The sequence below is a fragment of the Onychostruthus taczanowskii genome, unplaced genomic scaffold (assembly GCF_017590055.1).
Source record: "Onychostruthus taczanowskii isolate IOZ18803 unplaced genomic scaffold, ASM1759005v1 scaffold17, whole genome shotgun sequence".
Lineage (NCBI taxonomy): Eukaryota > Metazoa > Chordata > Aves > Passeriformes > Passeridae > Onychostruthus > Onychostruthus taczanowskii.
In genome coordinates, this window is record NW_024498906.1 from 3,318,851 (window position 1) to 3,338,757 (window position 19,907).

General features: G+C 38.8%; 1 protein-coding gene across 8 annotated transcripts in view; it reads right to left on the reverse strand.

The window, feature by feature from the left end:
- Positions 1–10,173: 10,173 nt before the first annotated feature.
- The window catches only part of KLHL15 (kelch like family member 15), a 28,099-nt gene continuing 18,365 nt past the window's right edge, over positions 10,174–19,907 (reverse strand). For all 8 annotated transcript variants that reach the window (XM_041399764.1, XM_041399762.1, XM_041399761.1 and 5 more), the window contains one exon: positions 10,174–16,110. In XM_041399764.1, the coding sequence (XP_041255698.1) occupies positions 15,001–16,110 (1,110 nt within the window). In that variant the 3' untranslated portion in view covers positions 10,174–15,000. The remainder of the gene's footprint in view (positions 16,111–19,907) is intronic.

Genomic DNA, 19,907 nt, shown 5'->3' on the forward strand with positions numbered 1-19,907 from the left:
GCGTGACGTCAGGCGGGCGCTCCCGCCCAGCCCGCCCGGGAAGCGGAGGGGTTGGAGCGTTCCTTCGGGAATGGCGCCTCAGGGCTCGCGTTGGGTGGAAGTGCTGCGGGCGTGCCGAAAGCGCTTACACAGCAGCCCTCAGCCCCGCGGCATGGCTCGGGGTGTTACCCTGCAGCCTTTATAAAGAAGGTCCGGCCGTTCAGAGATCACAGAATCAGTCAGGTCGGAAAAGACCTCTGAGGGCGTCGAATCCGACCCGTTACCGCACACCACCCTGCCAGCTGAAGCATGGCACTGAGCGCCACATCCAGCCTTTCCTTGAACCCCTCCAGGGACGGTGACTCCAGCAGCAGTCCATTCCAATGTCTACTCGCCCTTTCTGTGAAGAAATTCTTCCTAAAGTCCCACCTAACCCTTCCCTGGCACAGCTTAAGCCCGCTGGTCCTGCCGCAGGCTCCTGCGGAAGAGACCGCGCCGCAGCTGGCCGCCCCTCCTGCCCGGGAGCTGCAGAGAGCGGAGCAGCCACCCCGAGCCGCCTTTCCACCCGGCCGGACACCGCCTGCTCCCTCAGCTGCTCCTACAGCACTCGTGCCCCCGACCCTTCACCAGCTTCACCGCTCTACTGCCTCTGCCACAGTAACTTGGTGCTGGTTTTCCTTGGGGCAGAGTTAATTGTCTTCACAGTGGCTGGTAAGGGGCTGTGTATTGGATTAGCGCTGAACACAGGGTTGATAACACAGAGATGCTTTTGTTACTCATGTGTTGAAGACATTATACTCCTTTCGTCAGTTGGGGTTACCTGTCCCAGATGTGTCCCAGGCACTCCCAGCCCCTCGCCAGCCCGGCCGTGTGAAAAGCAGAAAAAGCCTTGGCTCTGTGTAAGGTCTGCTCAGCAATAACAAAAACATCTCTGTATTATCAACCCTGTGTTCAGCACTAATCCAATACACAGCCTCATACCAGCCACTGGGAAGAGAATTAACTCTACCCCAGCCAAAAGCAGCACAATGGGGCTAGTGTATGGATAGGGTTCTGTGCCTTTTTATCTCATATTAAAAAAAATCAAGCACTCCTTTCTCAGTCTTTTTACTTTTTGCTCTCTTCATCCCCTGGGGCATCTCCCAGCTCACCTGAGTGAGTTGAACAGGTGCAAGCTTTTTCTGCTCACATCTGCAGGAAGGGAGGGTCTTGTGTACATCCCAGTGACTGATTTATAACTCAGTGGCACATAAATATCAGAAATGAGGAGTGATAAATTTCTGTCAGAAAATGGACTTGGAACAGGCTGCCCAGCGAGGTGGTGGAGTCACCATCCCTGGAGATGTTCAAGCAACAGTTTCTTGGAAAAAGCTAATATTGATTTAGAATATGAATAGCACCGTGTTAGTCCTAGAAAACATTAGCATTTTAATGCAAAAGGTGAATCACCTGAGGAATATGGTAGCAAACACTTCATCAGGAACAGTACTGTGGAAAGACAGACAAGGTAGGCACCCTTGCACGATTTTCTTTGTGATGATAATTTTTGTTGTTCACTCTTAAAATTCCTACATTTCTTTACTGCAGATTCTTTATAGACCTAATAGAAGCAGCTACAGCAGGAAAAAGTTTAACCACTGCATTGCAGAACTGGGCAATGCTCCTTAACAGGCAAACTAATGGGACAGCAGAAATACCATGAACAAATGGTAAAAGATGAGCTCCAGTACCCACAGACAATACTGGTATTTTACTGGATTTGGTTATGAAGATTTTAGCACAGAAGTTAAACCCAAAATGCACCTAAATGACCAATCAGTGAGGAACACTAATTGCCCTCTTTCTCCATTGCACCATGCTTTGCACAATCAGTTACATTTACAGAATACAGGCAGCCAGAGTGAGGCAAATGTTTATGGAAAACTGATTTTGCAGCATTTTGTGGAGGTTTTATCAGGATGTGGAGTGATGATGTAGTTTGCAAAGCACTTGCATTTCTTGATGCATTTTAATAATAATTCTCAAGGAGTCTGAAAATGTTCAAAGCTCAAAATTACAGGTGAGCCCACAAGAAGAGTAATGACATCAACGTGAATAATGGCACCTGCTCTGGTGCTAAATCCCATGCCATGGGTAGGATCAACTGTTCCTCAATTTTTGCAGGGGGCAGACATAAGAATATTTCAAATACACTGTCTTTTTAAGTTTGGTACAGGAACAATAAAGAAAATTCCAATTCTTTCTGGACATAAAATGGTGTAAATGTTACAAATATGTATTTTTGTCATCAATTTATATGTAGTGGCTACACAGCAATTATTAATACAATTATGTAACACAGATACAAATATTTGAAGAACAGATGGTTGTTTAAAAAAAAAAATTAATCCAAATAATTTTATTAGCTCAGGCATCTTCATTTCATTAATGTGGATATTAATCTTTAAAACTACTGATAGACTGATTAAAATAAATGGGAAAAACCTTTGTAGAGAACAATACAAATATATTTGCTTTCATGTAGGTGTATTCTTCTCTTATACTGGAGGATGTTGTCCCTGCCAATTTCCCTGGGACAAGGATAATATATGCCATAATGGATTATGTACAGTCCAAACCAGGACAGGCTTACAAAGGAGCTGAAGTTTGTGCTGCTGAGGCCACAGAATAAAGAGGTTTGGCATGATTGACTCCTGGCTGTTTCTAATGTAAGGACCTCTAGCAAACTTCAGTTTGATTTTGCATGCCGGTATTTTTAGAAAATTGGCTTTTCTAAACAAGTGAAAGACACATTTCCTTCAGAAAACTGCAGCTCACAGAAGCTTGAAAATGTCACCACAGTTCATGAACTGTGTCATCACAGGCAGAAATACAATTTAAGAAACTTGATCTCTAATCCAATGCCTTAGCCATTATGGTCTGAGCTTTCATGATGTTGTATTAGATTGCTTGTTTACAGTTTATTTTTTGGTCAGGAAAATAAGATCAGTCCTTTACTTACAGTTCTTTGCCACAGATGTATAATTGTAGGGAAAAAATGGATTTGTTGCACATAATGTTAAAATATGAGTGTGTATCATCTGTCCATCAAATACCAATGCAGTTACCTACTTACACTGATTACTGGAAAACATTATAATTCTGGTTTATTTTGATGTTCTCCTTCATGACAAATCTTCTTATATATTAAAAAAACCAAACCAAAAACAACCCCAACACCCCCCATGTTTTTCCATGCACTTTTTCTCATTAAAACAAATTATTTTTAAAAATACCATGACTTGTCACTACAGTTTTGCCAGCCTGTTCAGAACTAGGTTTTGATGTCTTTATAAAATAAACTGCTATTCTGCCTTTCAGAGCTTCATTTGTGTTGTGTTTTAAGTGGAAAGAATGCCGTTTGGCAGCTCTCTCTTCATTGAAAACATGTAGTGAAGAGGAAACACACAACCACAAGGGCTCCAGTGAATTCAGCCTTCCGTTGTTAAGCAGCCTCGCCCATGGCCGTGAGGCCGGTGCTCTCGATGCCCACGCAAGGCACAGGGCGAGGGGGCACGGCAGGCCCGCAGAGCAAAGACCAGTTCCGCACGTTGCTGTCACTTTTAGCACCTACCTGTTAGGCAGCTAACTGAACCGCCTTTTACTGGGTGCACCATGACGGACTTTTCACAATGCCTTTGTGAAGGGGGAGTGGTTTGCATGTCCATAAGAATACACCTTCAGCCTTTCTACTTCATTCACTTCCTAAATAAAAACAAAACCAACGGAAATTGAACAGGTTTTTTATTTCATGATACCGTCTTATTGAGAGTGAAACTTACCCTGTGCTTTTTCTTTTCATAGCTACGGTGGGTCGTTTTTCAACGTTTGTCAAAGGCACTTTATTGGCAGCTATGAGGTCTGAAGTCACACATTCAGAAAGTAAATTGGGTGTTGAGAACAGATGCCATTGCAGAGCTATTTGTGCATTCCCACTGACCTACCTTTAATTGCAGCAAAGTCTTTCCTGCATTCACATCTGAGGTAAACCAGGACAAATTTCAGCACCTGTTGTCTCACCAGCTTTGTCACATTTTGACAGCATCCAAAATACACTCTGTGCTTTCCAAATAAAGATTCTATAAAATAAGACAAGAGGCAGGTAGAAGAGAGACATACATAATGCAAAAATCCCAGTATAATCCAACTGCATCTATTTCACTTTGGACAGACCAAGGTTAAAAATCCAAATGTTCCTTCCCTAATTCAAATCCTTGGGTTCTTGCTGCAGCCACCAGTAGCTCTGGTTCCACATTTTTCAGCTACTCCTTTCAGCTACAATGAATAACTCTGCATTCTATCAACAGGTTTTGATAGCACCAACAGAGATGTGTGGATTGCCTAGCCAAGCACAGGTAACAGGCTACCAGTACCAGTGAGAACACAAACAGCTTTTTGATGCCCTCAAATACTCATCAGAACAAAATTCAAATGCACCTGAGATTTCAGCTGAACAGGATACATTCTGGAAATCGCCTGAGGTTAGAAGATGAAAGGTCCTGCATCTGTTGCCAGTCTGTATATATTTTGTGCATGCAATTTTTTTACCTTAAAAAATTATTTTCACAGTAATCCCAAATTTCTTAGCAAGGTGATGTGAATAGCTTTACCTCATTTGGCTGTAAATGTATTGATTTACATATATTCATAAATATGCATGCATATTAAATATAGTACATTATTTACCTAAACGAGTTTCTAGGTCTACCAAATAATTTTCAATTAAAGGTACACATTCCTTCTGGAAGCAAAATGCCCTTTTTGGGACATAATCTGATTTCTGTGCAGAGCACTCATTATCAGGAAGTCCTTCTGAAGATCCTTGCTCTGTGGTACCATAGCATTTGTCCAGGCTAGGTTTGCACCTTTGTATTCCTTTGCCTCATATTCATTAAACCCCACCATATCTGGTACCTCCCACTATTGCTTCCTTTCTAGGAGCATTTGCCACAGAGGAGCAACACCAACCATACATAAGCTTAGTCCTGAAGTGCAGCTAGAAAACTCTAGGACAGGCCTCTCACAATCACTAATGAAAGCAGTCATTTAGACAGTGTCCCCTAACGATCCCTTATTTGTTTAACACACATTATCCCCTACTTCTCCTCACGGGACACCACTGATGCCCCCACTCCCTCTGGAGAAGGGCCATGGCTGGCATGACTGCAGCTCATGGTGCAGGAACCGAGGGGGCACAGCCTGACAGAGTTTACTTTTAACTGCTTCTAACAAGTACAGCATTTGAAACTACCTCAGACTCATAAAATTTATGAGTACAAAATGGTGCCTTAGCTTGCTTTGGCTCTCGTATAGATGAGAAAAATGTTACATTTCTGAAGTGTGATCAAATAGGTTCTCACTCCTCTCTGCATGTAACAATGCAGGGTACACAGAGGCCCAGAAAGTGGGTGTTACAAATAGGAGCAACTTCGCTGAACATTGCCAAGAGTGGCAATTTCATGAACTGAAAAGCCTGAGGGATCAATCCATTGTTACAGAAAATGGGAATATGAAACAGGTAAATTGTATGTCTGGTTCCAGACATTATCTCTGGAGGATACTGGATTATTTCCATCCACAGCAGATGCATAAATCATCAAAAGTTAAAGTACTGGAAAATTGCTAACCCATCCAGTCACTTTAATGTGTTCTGCCCTGCTTTGAACAAGGCTGCAGATCTGAGAGCAGATCTCTCTCTGTGGCTTTCTCCGGTTTAACAAGTTTAGCAAAAAATACATTCTTGTAATTGATTTTTACCATGGGAAAAATAAAAATCTCTGCACAGCAAAGCTAGGGCAAAACTAAAATTGAGAAATTCTGATCACTTTTAAAGGAGCATAAGTTCTGCAGAGTACAGTTGGTTATTACTTGGGTGTTAACTATTTTGTACTGAGATTTCCTTGGCTAAGGTATTTATTTAACTTGCACAGAGGTCAGTCTCAGAGAACAGCACTAAGCCAAAATCCACCTCTTTCAGAAAACAGCTAAAACACTTCCAAGAAGGTTGTTAATTGGATCAGTTCCCAACTTTAAGACCATGAAAAGTCATTCAACTAAAAGCTACGGTTCAGTTAATTATCATCACCTTTTTTTTCCTTCTTTGCAGTGCTTTGGATAATCCGTCACAAGAAAGATTAGGAAAAGTTATTACTTGACAGTAACTTCTTGATGGCAGTTAAATGAACTCCAAATTCATTTGAGAAGAAATACACAGATTTTAAAAAAAGCTTTTGCCCTCTGAAGTATCTTTTTCTGAAACTTTGGTATTTTGAATTTCATTATACTAAGTTCAAATTCAGTTATTGATATCAACCTGCCACCTGTGTTAGATGAAAAAATCCTTGCAGAACTACCTGTAAGAGCCAGAGGAAGAAGTGAGAGCATGTGTGACACAAGGCAAATCCTACGGAACATCCTCAGCTGACCAAGGACCTCTTCCTGGGCATAAATTTGTCAAGAGGGCTTTGTGAGAGGTGAATGATAGCAGAGCAACTCCTTGCTTTCCAGGAGTGAAAATAAAGGTCATCTCTATACCATCATAGGGGAAGCACTAAAGCCATGCCTTCCATTGACACCAGAAACACAATCCATGCATTTTGTATGACTTTGGCAATCTGGGAAGGTAAACACGAGAGGAACCCACTGCCCGTGTTAGAATTCTTACCCTGAAGTGACAGAACTTGAACACAGGAAATACTTGGTTTCTGTTGGCATGATGTAATTCCTTTGACAAAGAAAGGATGGTAAAGTCAGAAAGTCTCATCAATAGCACTCAAGTACATATAAACAGACCCATACCATGCACAATTCACCACAGGAAAGAAAAGATTCTCACACAAGAAAAATAATTACATGGTGTATCTCAAACTTGTGGGATGAAACACATGACAAAGTCCAAACAAACCAATGTTTAGAACGTGCCTGAGGACATATGGAAAGGCTGTGGGAAAGGAGGCTGCCAGTTTAAGCCAAAGACAGACATAGCTATCTTGTAAAATTAAATACTGCAATAAAAGGGTTAATCATTAAAGCCTTTTACCTCATTAGAAAGCAGATATTTTATTCAGCACCACTTACTGAACAACATTTATTTGTAATACAGGAGAAATGCTACCAAGGGTGACACCACCAGGAGACATTTGAAGACATCAGATACGCAGCAGAGTATTCTTTTAGTTCCTTTACATACTACATAGCATCAATCTAGAATGTCTGGTGCTCAGCATATGATGTTAATGTTGGCATTCATTCCAATGGATGGATGACTGACCAGTCACTGCAGGCTCAAACAGACATCATGATGAGCTTTATTTTTACCTGTAAACATTGCCCACAGCACCTGTCAGCACAACTATAGAACTGAACGTAGAAGTGGAAAGTGTTCATGAAAACAAGAAACTGAAGCTGCCTTTACACATATTCCCTACCCTCTTCCCTGAATGAAGGTTTTCCACATGGCAAGAAAGCTGCCTTGGACCAGGTGGCACTTCAGTTAAAGGAAGACACTGAACCATCAGCAAGATTTGACAGGCTAGAGGCCGGGTAGGGGATCATGTATCCTCAAGAGTATTATGAACTCAGAAGGTGCAGAACTGATACAGAATCTGTGCAACACCCAAAGCAACACTCTGCCTTTCCGTATTATGAGCGGATTCCAAAATAGAAACAAATTAAAAACCCCAAACACAAAAAGCAGAACCCCAAAACCCCAACCTATAACAAAGGGGGAACAGCTGTTGAAATCAAGAATTTCATGCCAACAAGAATGATTTACAGCAAAGAATATAGAAATCATTCACCAAATAAGCCCTTTGCCAAAATAACATTAATTTCATACCATACAAAACAAATGAACACAGATTACTAACTACTGCCAAAATCAAGGCCACATATTAAAAAAGTGAATAATTTGCTATGAACCAATCGAAATGTGAGAGCTCTTAGTGAAATAATGGGAACTTTGTTGGAGATGGCTGATGAACTACAGAGGTGCTAACAAGTAAAGTCAGGCATTGTGACATCTTGGAAAAAAAGGTATTGCCAAAAATTCAACCTGGCTCACTGAGAAGATAAATTAAAAAGGCAAATAAAAAGAAATGTAAGTAGAAGTCTTTTCACACTTTTTACAGTGTGAAAAGATTGTCATCTTCTCTTCCACTGTATCAGTCTAATGCATTTAGTCTCCTTGTGAACTCAGAATGGGGACATATCACAGTTAAAAGTGGCTCTTCCTCCCTTTAATTCATCCACAGCATCCTCCCATTAAACAGTACACTGTGTAGGATGAAGAAAAGTTACTTAAAAAGGAGAAGGAGGAGGTGGTGGGGAAAGTTACTTTATGCAAATGAAGTTTAAAGTATTTTGAATTATTAAAATGAAATTAAAATGCTATTTTAGAACTCAATATTGAAAAAAAAATAAAGACACCGCAGTTATTTTCAAACATTCTTGACAGCAGACTTTTAAACCAGGGGCTTTGATCTGAGAGAGACTTGACAAAATAGTGACAGAGAAAGTAAAAGTGGGGCAGTGGACTGACAAGGAGGGCTTTCATCGGACTGCTTGAGGAAATAGGATTATAACCTGTTTTACCTGCCCTCCTCCCTGGTACTGAATGCTGATCTGACACTTTAATCCTGAAATGAAGTTTCCCCTTCCTGTTACAGGAAATGTTATGAAGTATAACCTGGTTTTCTGGCACTCTGAGGTCCAGGTGTGCAATGAACATTGTCTGGGAGCCCCACAGCAGGGAACACTCTCTCCTGGCTGCTGACCAACACCAAAGGCTGCCCTGGCTGTTCAGCCTTGGCAGCCTGAATTCCTAGCTCCACACCAGGGGACAAATGGAACAACCAAGTCAACTCCACACATTCCTTCGAGCCTGAAATGCAGAGTAAACAGATAAACACACTACAGCAGTTAAGACTAGGAAGACTGTAAAATACAGCTAAAGAGAAGAGCTTGAAATTGCTTATATAAGCACATCCAACTTGATGGGATAACTCGAACAAAATCTTACACAGATATTGCAGCAAGACAGTTTTGAAGAGCTGTTTAACTGAGTTGTCCTTGAAGTCCCAGAGAAGATAATCCAGAAGATAATCCATTTTTGAGTATTACAAAGTTTACACAAGAGTGTTTAAAGATTAAAAATATTTTATTTACACTTTTCTTTATACACATTTTATACATTTTTTTCAGCTTTAAACCCAAACAAAGCACATAGGCAAGTCTGAGCATACTGTATCCATAGCAAGGGAAAATTACTTTCTGCCCAAAAAAAAAAAAAAACAAAAAACCAAGAAAAAACGCTTTAAAACAGTTAAAAAGAGGCAATTCTTAAATTATTTAGGTAAGTTTATAGCAGTCCTAGGGTAATCATTAGACAGGTAATCCAAATTTATATATGAGGACATATACATATAATTTTGATTTTCTATAGGAAAAGTATTTCCAATAGCTAGACACAAACACAGTACAGTTTGAAAATAACTTTTCCTGTTCACTTATCAAATACATTCTTTTCAATACAAACAATCTGATATTGTACACTGGAATTGTGGGATATTATAGTGGAATTGCAATCTCCAGCATGTAATAATTTATTTTAGAAAGATCTACAAAAATAACAATATATAGGGAAAAATATTTAACATAAAAACATAATTCACTCTTCCCTTCACCTGCTCCAACATGACATAAAAGTTAGGTGGATCCCACTGAGGTAATAAAAGCCCCCCTAAATACAGCTAACTTTACAGTCCTACAGAGCACTTCATTTCCTATACTTACAGTAAGATTTTTCTACCAGACCCATAAATAAAAACTATCTGCAAATAGAAATTATTTTCCCCTAGCTACCAACTTAATATTAATCCAAAGGTATTTAAAATTGATTTTCGAAAGCTATTTTTTAAAGATTACATAAATTGAACTTAGAGAAGTGTAAAAAAATTAGTAGAGGGACACACAGGAAAGCTGTGCTCAAAACAAATTAGTTTTTCCGCCACCTGCCACATACAACTATGTTTTATGAAGTTTTTTCCACACAAAATGGAAATTTTCAAGCTACTCACCAACTTTCAAAAATAGAATACAGATGCAAAAGTAGTCATTAGCATTTATATGTTTTATGAAGTTTACCCACACAAAATGGAAATTTTCAAGTTACTCACTAACTTTCAAAAATAGAATACAGATGCAAAAGTAGTCATTAGCATTTATTTTAAGCAGCTTTTAGTTGTTTAACAAACATGAAAATCTCAGAATGTTAGCTACAGGACACCAGCAAGCTCTGTTTGAATAGATGTATTTTCCAGTTATGTTCTTTCCCACTCTCCTTCAGTAAACCCCTCCACATGTGACAGATGCTTTTTCAAGTAACTTCACCACCTATATATATATATTTTATTACCAGGAGAGCAGGAGGGATGTTTTCTTTGATGGCCCCAACCCTATAAACCCTTAAGCACAGGTTTAGTAACACATGTGCTTAACATGTTTTCCTTGGAGTACCTTAGAGTTTTCTGTTTCTTTGTACTGGACTATTCACATATGTGAAGTCCACATCTGAAGTGTTCAAAGAACCTGGGGCTCAATTCACTACTTATTTTTTTAAGAAAAAGTATATTAAAAAGGCAGAATACCTCTACAAATGTGACTACTTCTAAAAAGACTTTGACATATGCAGGCTGACACAAACTACAAGTTTATTTTAAAGAACTGTTAAGTGTCTCCCTTTGCTAAACAATGGACATAACGACTTAAGCAATGGGGCTTTTTATATCAGTTTGAATTTGCACCTGCTGAATTTTATCTTTGTTTCCTGAGTGTCAAGTGAAGCTTCATCCCTGACACAAGCAGTTACCATATTATCAGCATGAGGAAATGCAGCACTTGGGATTCTAAGGCAGGAGGGCCTCAAGAATCAATAGCTGCAAAGCTCAGGAACCAGGGAAATATTACAGTCAAACCCTCAGAGCTAGTTCTAACAGGACTGCTATCATTCTGCAGGAAGTAGGGCATCCACATTTTTCAAAAGAAAGTAACATAAAAGCAGGTTGCCAGATAGCTCATATGCTGCCACTTGCTAGCAGTGCTTTCTGAAACAGCAGGACCTCTGTAAAACCAAGGTCTGCCTTCTTTTAGCTGAATTCATGGGGAAAAAATACCTAAGGTTTCTTTTTGCCAGCTGATTGGTGATTCCACTGCCTCTCACAATGAAACTACCAACACTTTGTGGCAGAAAGTGAGCTATTTTTTCCTTATGCAGTACTTATAAAAAAAAATCTGCCCCCTAAAACCAGACCTAGGAGCATGTGAAATGGGAACTGGTAGTATCCAGTCCCTTTACAGGAACACTGTGCTTTTTGTCCATTGTCTCGTTTGAAAAGAAAATTTCTTCCTGAAGTTGGTTGCTAAATTAGGAAATGAAGCTGATACATTTTTTCTATAGATGTGAAAAAAAAACCAACCTAGACTGCAACTCACTATGTCCACCTTTCTAAAAAAGGCAAGTACATTTGCTTTTCAAAGCAAGTCATATGTTGAATTTTAAATATGTGGGTGACATTAGATTTGCTGGTATTCCATTATGGGATGGGAATAGGAGAACCTCCCCAAATCTAATAATCAAAAGATCATAACTTAGCTACTCCTTGACAAATGAGAGGCATTTAAATATTTTTTAAAACCCATCTTAATCTGACCATAATGCTCAAAATTTGATAGCAATAGGCAATTTTTATTAGCCATGTTAGGTTTGTTCCTATTAAGGTACTAAATTATCTGGAGCTAAATACGTGAAGAGCAAACATTAAAAAAAATTCAATTAAAAACCCCTCCAAGTAACCAAAGCAACTGTCTCAAAAGTTCCATTATAGTATAAAGGAGAAGAGAAGCTAATTTCTATATTTCAGGTCTGAAACAATGAAAGCACGGTAGATATGTAAATTGACAAAACGTTCTCACATATCCCCACCATTTTAATCCCAAGCAAATTCCAACCATCCCTGATGCTGGAAAGGTTACAGCCAGCCTCTCAATGGAGACATAGCTTCAGGGAAGCTGAAACCAACAGTACAATTATAATTTCACAGAACAATTACTGCTACAATCCTGAACAAGAACTTTTCAGAACTGGGCACCTGAAGGTAAACATGAGCTTAAAAGCAGAGCACCAAAACCCATCTGGCTCTTCATTTTTCAAGTGTCAGCACTCACCAATTACTTTAGTGGCAGTTGCTGAGTGCACAGAGCTTCAGAAGGTGCTTAAATGCAGACTCAAAAATGTAACTTGAGAAACCCCTATCCTTACCATTAGCTCTAATAAAGTCTTGGCCATGTCTCTAAGACATCTGACTCCTGAACACCAGATATCCAGAGCCAGGGCTGCTCTCTACACTGGCACTGGCCCCACAGAAAGTGAAGTACTCTACTCTATGTAACGTGCCCTTGACAGCTGCCTCACATTGGAATAGCTTGCTGCCCCATTAAGAAATGAGCTGGTGACCAAAAAAAAAAAAAACAAAAACAAAACAAACAAACAAAAACACCAAACAAACCAACAAAAAAACCCCAACCCCAACAAACAAACAAAAAAATCCAACTTCTTTTTTTTTTTTCTCTTGTGCCCCAATATTCCATGAACTATGTACAGTCAGCACACAGCCAGCACCCACCAGTCAGTTTCTCTCTCCCCATGCAGGGTGATGTACACACGTCTCACAGTGAAACTGAGGTTTTAGTGTAAGCCATATTTTTTTTAAGTTAGGCTGTCAAGAAAGTAAATTAGATTTCCAATTCAGTAAACTGAATTCTTATTAAAAAAGACAAATCTAGCTGCAAACTAGTCTGCATCAGAAGGCTGAATATCAATATTTGGTCCAGTCCCTTCTGGTGTAAATAACTTATCACTACAGCTATGATGGCAAACATTCCCTCTTTCTTTTAAAACATATGAAGATACTCTATTAATAAATCATTTCTAACAATAAACCAACCCTAAAAAGTCTGCTGACTTGCCATATAGCTCCAAATACCCACATTTCAACCCAGAACATAATTCCTACAAAGATACAGGAACACAATATGAGAAGTTTTACTCATTGTTTTAACTTCTATTATTTGAAACTTCATTTACACAAGTAGATGCTATTTTTAACATAGAAAATTTAGGGTGATTTTGGTCCCTTTGTAAGTGCATTCTTTTGAACTCCCTGAGTACTGTACATTCCTTTTCTACAGTGAATTCTGACTGGAAGATGCTGAATGAAGTGTTTTTGCATTGCTGCATATAAAGTAAAGTCTATTGCTTAAAATGAAACACAACAGCATAAGATTTTACAAAATATGCAGCTCATGTTTCAGCATCTGAGCTATGTGTGAGCCTTCACTTTCACCAGATCTCTCCTTTGGGTTCTGGAAGTGGAGAACTTACATCCACAAAGACAGTCCAAATGCAGTTACTGTTATTATTTATGTCTTGGCAGATAATTCTTATCAGTCTACTGTCATTTATACCTGCAAGTTAACACAATGGAATAGTCAAAGCCCTCTTGGACCAGCCATCTCTATTCAGGCACTCCAAGATCAGTAGCCATAGTTGTGTAGGTTCTTATAAAACAAACAGAAATTATACTAACAAACCAATCACCTAACTCCACATTTTCCAAACACAGTAGTTCTTAATAGTTAATAATTAAATACTAACAATAATAAAAAGATCATACCACTTCAATATGAGTACTCATATTGAAGTGTGAGTATAATAAAAGTATTGACAATGAAGTGTGGCATATCCAGTATCTAGTTCCAAAAATAACTGTGGGTCACAGCAGTGCTGAGCATTTGCTTATTGACGTTTTCAATTTCAACGAAAAAAGAAAACTGGGCAGCACACTGAAACCAAAAAGAAACTCAGGTTAAATGAGTTTACTTTAAAAAAAAATAATTTATAAAATAACAAATAACCAACAGTTCATTATGTAGCAACAATATAAAGAGTTTAAGTTTACTGGATCAATCAGTATATACTAAAGATACTTCGATACCAAATGAGGCTTCCAGTTTCACTTAAGAACTTTGAACTATTTAGCTCATGAAAGAATACCCTAAATTCAACAGATATGGCTGAATCTGTGCACTAGTTAAAATATAATATTGTAACTGCACATAAAAAGATGCATTTATATACAGTTTTTACAGTGTATGCACATGTGTGTATACATTTTTTTCCTCACCAACAAACACAACACAGACAATAGAAGGCAGCATAGAAATAGTGTTTTGAATATAAAAATGCTTTGTTTTCAATTTAGTAGAAAATGTGTAATTTGCATTTTGGCAGACTTACTCGTACAACTATTCAAAACCAGGAAAAGGGTCATGCAAAAGGGTCAAAATTCTTTTCCAAAGTAAATAAGGGAAAACAAAAACACCTAGTAGATTTGACAGTACTTTGCAGTTAATAGGAAAAACATCTAAAAGACAACACAAAATACAGAAATGGTTGGCTTGTTACTTTATACCTGTTTGCACCCAAGTACAGGTGATGAGCTGTATTTTGATGCTCAATAAAAAATGAAAATAACACCTTTCTTCTCTTCCTTTCACAAATATTTTGTCAAACTCAACTTATTTCAAAAGCATAGTGGAATAATGGCCATTAAAAAATCAGAACACATTGTGGACATAAAATGTTACCAAAAAAAGCAGACTCAAAAATATATTTTTTTCTCATACTTACAATTACATTTATTAAAAAAAAAAAAAAAACAACAAAAGCTTTCACAAGGTCAGACCAACTATCACCTTTCCTAATGAACTTGGTAAGTACACTCCCTGTACATCCTGTTTCTCTTGAGCACTGAACCATTGTTCTTACACGCAAGGAAATGTCTCTGCAGGAACTTAACTGGTTTGTAATTTTTTTCAACAAATTAGTATAGCTCTTTTGTATTTGACTGGGTTGTTCATTCTGTTTTAGCTGCAACGTCTAACATGCTCCAAAACATACTCAGGGAAGTGCAGGCTGCAGACCTGTAAGCCATCCAGCTTGCACGGCATCCTTGGATATTCATCTTCTTTCCATTTGTTTTCCTCTGGATCAAAAGTGAGAATCGAATCACTGTAATGACCATTGTAACAAAGGCCTCCCAGAACCATTATCTGTTTGTCCAGAACAGCTACGCCATGACCACTCCTACCTATTGGCATAGAAGCCAATATAGTCCATTGATCGGTATCGGGGTCATAAACCTCTGTAGATGGACATCCTTGAGATTCAAAGGAAGCTCTCAGGATCACACAGACACCACCAAAGACATAAAGCTTCCCATTGTAAGAAATCATTTTGTGAAAGCATCTGGCATAATTCATTTTGCATTTGTTCTCCCAACAGTTAGTGACCACTTGAGTTCTCCGTGTTCGCTGCTCTACTGTCCCTTCTTTACTGGGATCAAACACACACACTTGCTTAGAAGTTGAAGACGATGTAATTCCACCAGTGATATACAACTTGTTACCAAGCACAGTCCCTTCATGTCCGTACTTATTGACTGGGTAGGGATCCACAAATTCCCATTTATCTTCAGTGATATCATACCGTTCAGTGGAGTAAAACGTTTCATCCCTGGTTCTCCCAGCCACTGCATAAACATACCTGCCAATCACTCCAACAGCAAACTCAGAACGTGGCACAGACATGTCTGCCATTCGTAACCAAGTGTTCTGTCTTGGGTCATATCTAAACACTTTGGATGAAGCATGGAACTCACCATCTGGCCCCAGTTCTTCCCCACCTAATAAGAACACGAAGTTATTCACAATGGCAAGGCAGTCTGGTCGTAAAGGTACTTGAGGACCCTCTAGTTCCCACCAGACCCTCGGTTTGTGCAAGAGAAGAATTTTACTGTTTACCATACTGTGTCCTATCATTCCTCTAAATACTGCAGTCTGGGGTTTGGCAGAACGAATTTTGTTCGATTTCATTTCCATCAAAGGCTGTTGGTGAACGCTATGAAAGTAATTCATGGCTTGGTCAACCTCATGTCGCAGCTGCCGGGAGTATCGATAAAACTCTGATGTTTTTACCTATGAATACATTTAAAAGATATTAAAATTCTGACCGAGAGAAACAATCCAGAAAACCTAAATAGCTATATGTCATTAGAAGATTATTTTACTTTGTTTCATTCAGGCAATCTTGAGAGCAATTGCATTTATGCATGAAGGTTTAAACTGATGTATTGTTATCCAAAATCCAGAAGGCAATTTAGTGATTAAGAGCAGTGACTAACATTTTCAGCAGAATAATCACATGCAGAATTTATGCTGGAATTAGGCACAACTGAAATCCCCAGGTCCAAGAATCATTATTCCTTCTCCTGAAAACAGCTTCTGTTCATCTTCTGCTTAATCAATAAAGTACCCAAATTAAAAATTCCATCTTTTCCTGGGTTCCAAAGACACTCTACACACCCATTCTGTGATTACCAAGGCCTACTCTGTTTTTTTTATGAATTCTCACAAATGAAGCCTGAGCTATGCTCACAGGGCTATTTAATTTCCTTGGGGTGGGAAGGGAAGGTACCTAACCACCTTCCTGCAGAATACGTGCTTGCACCAACCACTCATCATGACGATGGCCTTAGGGCTTCCCCTCTGGGAGTCTCCACGTTAACACATGCCTTCAAGAAGGAAACATCCCCACCTATAATCCTTTGGTTGTGCATTTCTTTGGCAAATTGCAGAGGTAGGTTTGAACTTTCACTTCCCAGGTGAGAGTTACAACCTAAAAGCCATCCCTGTTCAGTTTTATTGGAGTTGCTGGCACAGGGGAAAATAAGAATTCCTTCAATTCATTTGAAGCCAATTCAAGTGCCTGAGGCTGGTCCTGAGACCATTTCAAAACACATTCCTGTCTTGAACATTTTAATTAATCTAGCTCAAGGCAGTCCTCAGCTCACCATGGGAATCTCTTCAGAGGTTCACCCTTCCTGTACAGTCTGGTGTAACACAGCATTCTGAATCACACTTCTAAAACAAATCAAAACCTGCTAGATGTTGCCAAATTCACAAACCCTCCATCAGATTTGATCCTAAATCCCAATTTCTTTTGTATAAAATTGGATTGCTTTCAAACAGTACAAAAGCCTTTAGTATACAGCAGCTCCAAATAAGATGCAATGCTCTGAAAAAAAAAAAAAAATCAGAGGCCACTCTGAAATTTCAAGTGATCACAAGGTAACACCAGGAGCAACTATTTTTAAGTATCTTTTACCCCACCTCCTCCTATCCTCTGTCCCAAAGAACAAATGCCTCAGGGGGGGTGGTATGAATTTTGACATAGATGGAAAGCAATCTGGAAATTAATGTTCTTTATACCTAGTGAATAAAGTAGCTGCTTGTTCCATAAACACATACCATTAAAATTTTGTTAGCCATCTGGTAATCATATCTTCCTTGTGTAGTAATTAAGACATTCTGCTGTCTAAGAAGGATTGTTTAAAAAAATCTTTTGAGCTGCTATTATTGAACACAATTTTCACACTTTTTGAGACAGTTCGAAACACCAGATTTCAAAAAGAAAACTGAGTATTAACCTACTATTGCAAAGCAATGTATTGCTCAAGAGTTACAGTGACTTGATGTTTTTATTTACACTTTTTCTTTCCTCCACTTTAATTTTGACAAGTTCAACTTGTCTTTGTTTGGAAAAAAGGAGGTTGGTCACATGCAGATCATGTATATTATTCCTGAAGCAATGTCCAGCCTCTGTCTACTGTTTTTACCAGAAGTGATTTTGGAGCAAAAAGGTCTATTCAGGTATGGTACTTACAGAAAACCCACAGTAAGCCCAACTCTTCTGGGAACAACAGCTCTATTTTCTTGTTGCAAATAAATAATACATCAGGCAAAGACAGATTTGCTCATATGGTATTTGTTAGAATAAACCATATACCTTGCCTGACTGAAAAGACTGAACATAAATTACAGAAAATATGCTGGCAGGGAGAATCACAGCACAGAAAAATGGTAACAGATAAAGGTTAAAAAAAATGAAAAAGGAAGTTAAAATAATTTAACAGAGAATTGTGGCTGGGCTACTTTATTCTTAAAAGGAACTTTCAAATTCTAAACCAGCAGGACTACTTCAGGTATTTCCAAACTGGAGCTATCCTCTTTGGAGTTAAATAAAAACATAATTTATCTTTTTTCCACCTATATGCAGTTCAGGTTTTCTTGGACAATTATGGAAGAGAACAGGATCAACATGCTTACAATGTGAAGCATATCAGTAAAGACTGGCAGAGATGGAAATTTTTTTCTTTCTCCCTCAGCATTTATAACTCTGTTATTAGATCTAGAAATTGGAATGCCAGCCAGAAACTGGAATTAAAATAAGCCTACAACCTCATCACTGTACTCCTCCACATAGCCTGAATCTCACCCCATGAGAGCATGCCAAAGGAAACAAGGAGTATCTCTAATTCCAGAGAGAGACCCTCAAGACCAGAGAATCAAACTATTTGTTTACTACTGCTTATCTTGACAAAGGCACTCATGTCAAAGCAAAGCCTCAAGCTCTTACCTTAAATGAAAAAGACATGATGGAGCAAATGCAACTCCCAGTTATTAACACCCCTCTGTGACTGAAGATCACGGGGAAGCTTCGACAAGCACAAGTTTGAAGAGCTGAACATGAAAATACACAAGCACTAGCAATTCTTACAATATGCAGAAAAAAAAGGAAAATCCCACAAAACAAGAGTGATCACTTCTGGTAAGAAAAGGTACATGGAGCATTCCTAGACTTGGCTGTCAAGGAAAAATACCCTTGGTTTTAGCCATCCACCTTTCACCAGCATAACCAATGCCATACAGGAGTAGTACCTCTCCTGAGGCTCAAATGATGCCTAAGATGAATGTTAGGATATGCCTACAGGAAAGTACAGACTGCTCACTTGCTTAATGCAAACGAAAACAAAGAAAATGTAGGTCATTTGACCCACTTTCAGTCACACACTATGAAATATTCCAGAAATATTTGAAAGCCCTGTTCAGCCCCTAGCAAGAAAAACCCTCTGCCTACACTTTCAAATAATTTTACAGTAATTTTCATTACTTGTGTATACAATCAAAAAACATTAAAGAAGCATTAAAATTTAGGTTTTTTGGTATTTAAAACAACTGTGAATGTTGTTGTGAATGTCAGCAGACGAAAGCCCATGGCCTTCTGCAGGAACTTCTATCTGACACCCCAACATGCAGAAGGAAAGCCCTCAGCTTTCAAAAGTAGGCTCTGCCACTACCTGTAAGTAGCAACAAGAAGTTAATCAGCAAATATCAAAGCGCTTATCAACAGACCAATTTTCCTGTTAGGTTCAAATGGAGAAGCTCTGGAAGGAATGTGTCCATAATTACCAACACTCAAACAGAACACACAGACTTTGGCAAAACAGGTGGAAATGTACAGCAAATGTCAGGAACCCCGAAGTAAAACAAATGTGCATTCCTTAAGAGTACATCATCAACTCTGAATTGATAAAAATATATAAATGCTTCAAAGCATTTTTGAAGTTTTTCTTTAAACAGTTCTGCTATCTTCCTGAAGGGTCTCAAAGGCATTTTAAGTTGGACTTCCTTATCAACCCCAGTGACACCATCAAAAAAGGAATTTAATCCAAGTGCTGAAGTTTTGCTCACGTGATTTTCTTTACATTCTTTCCAATTCTTTCTTTAATTTTCTGGAGAAAACCCCCTTAAAGAAGTTATGCTGGGACACAGCCTAATGTAAGAGATTCCACAAGATCTCCGGAGATGGAGAATGGGAACTATCTCAGTGTATGAACTACCAGTGCTTCACAGTCAGTTTTTCTGCTACACAG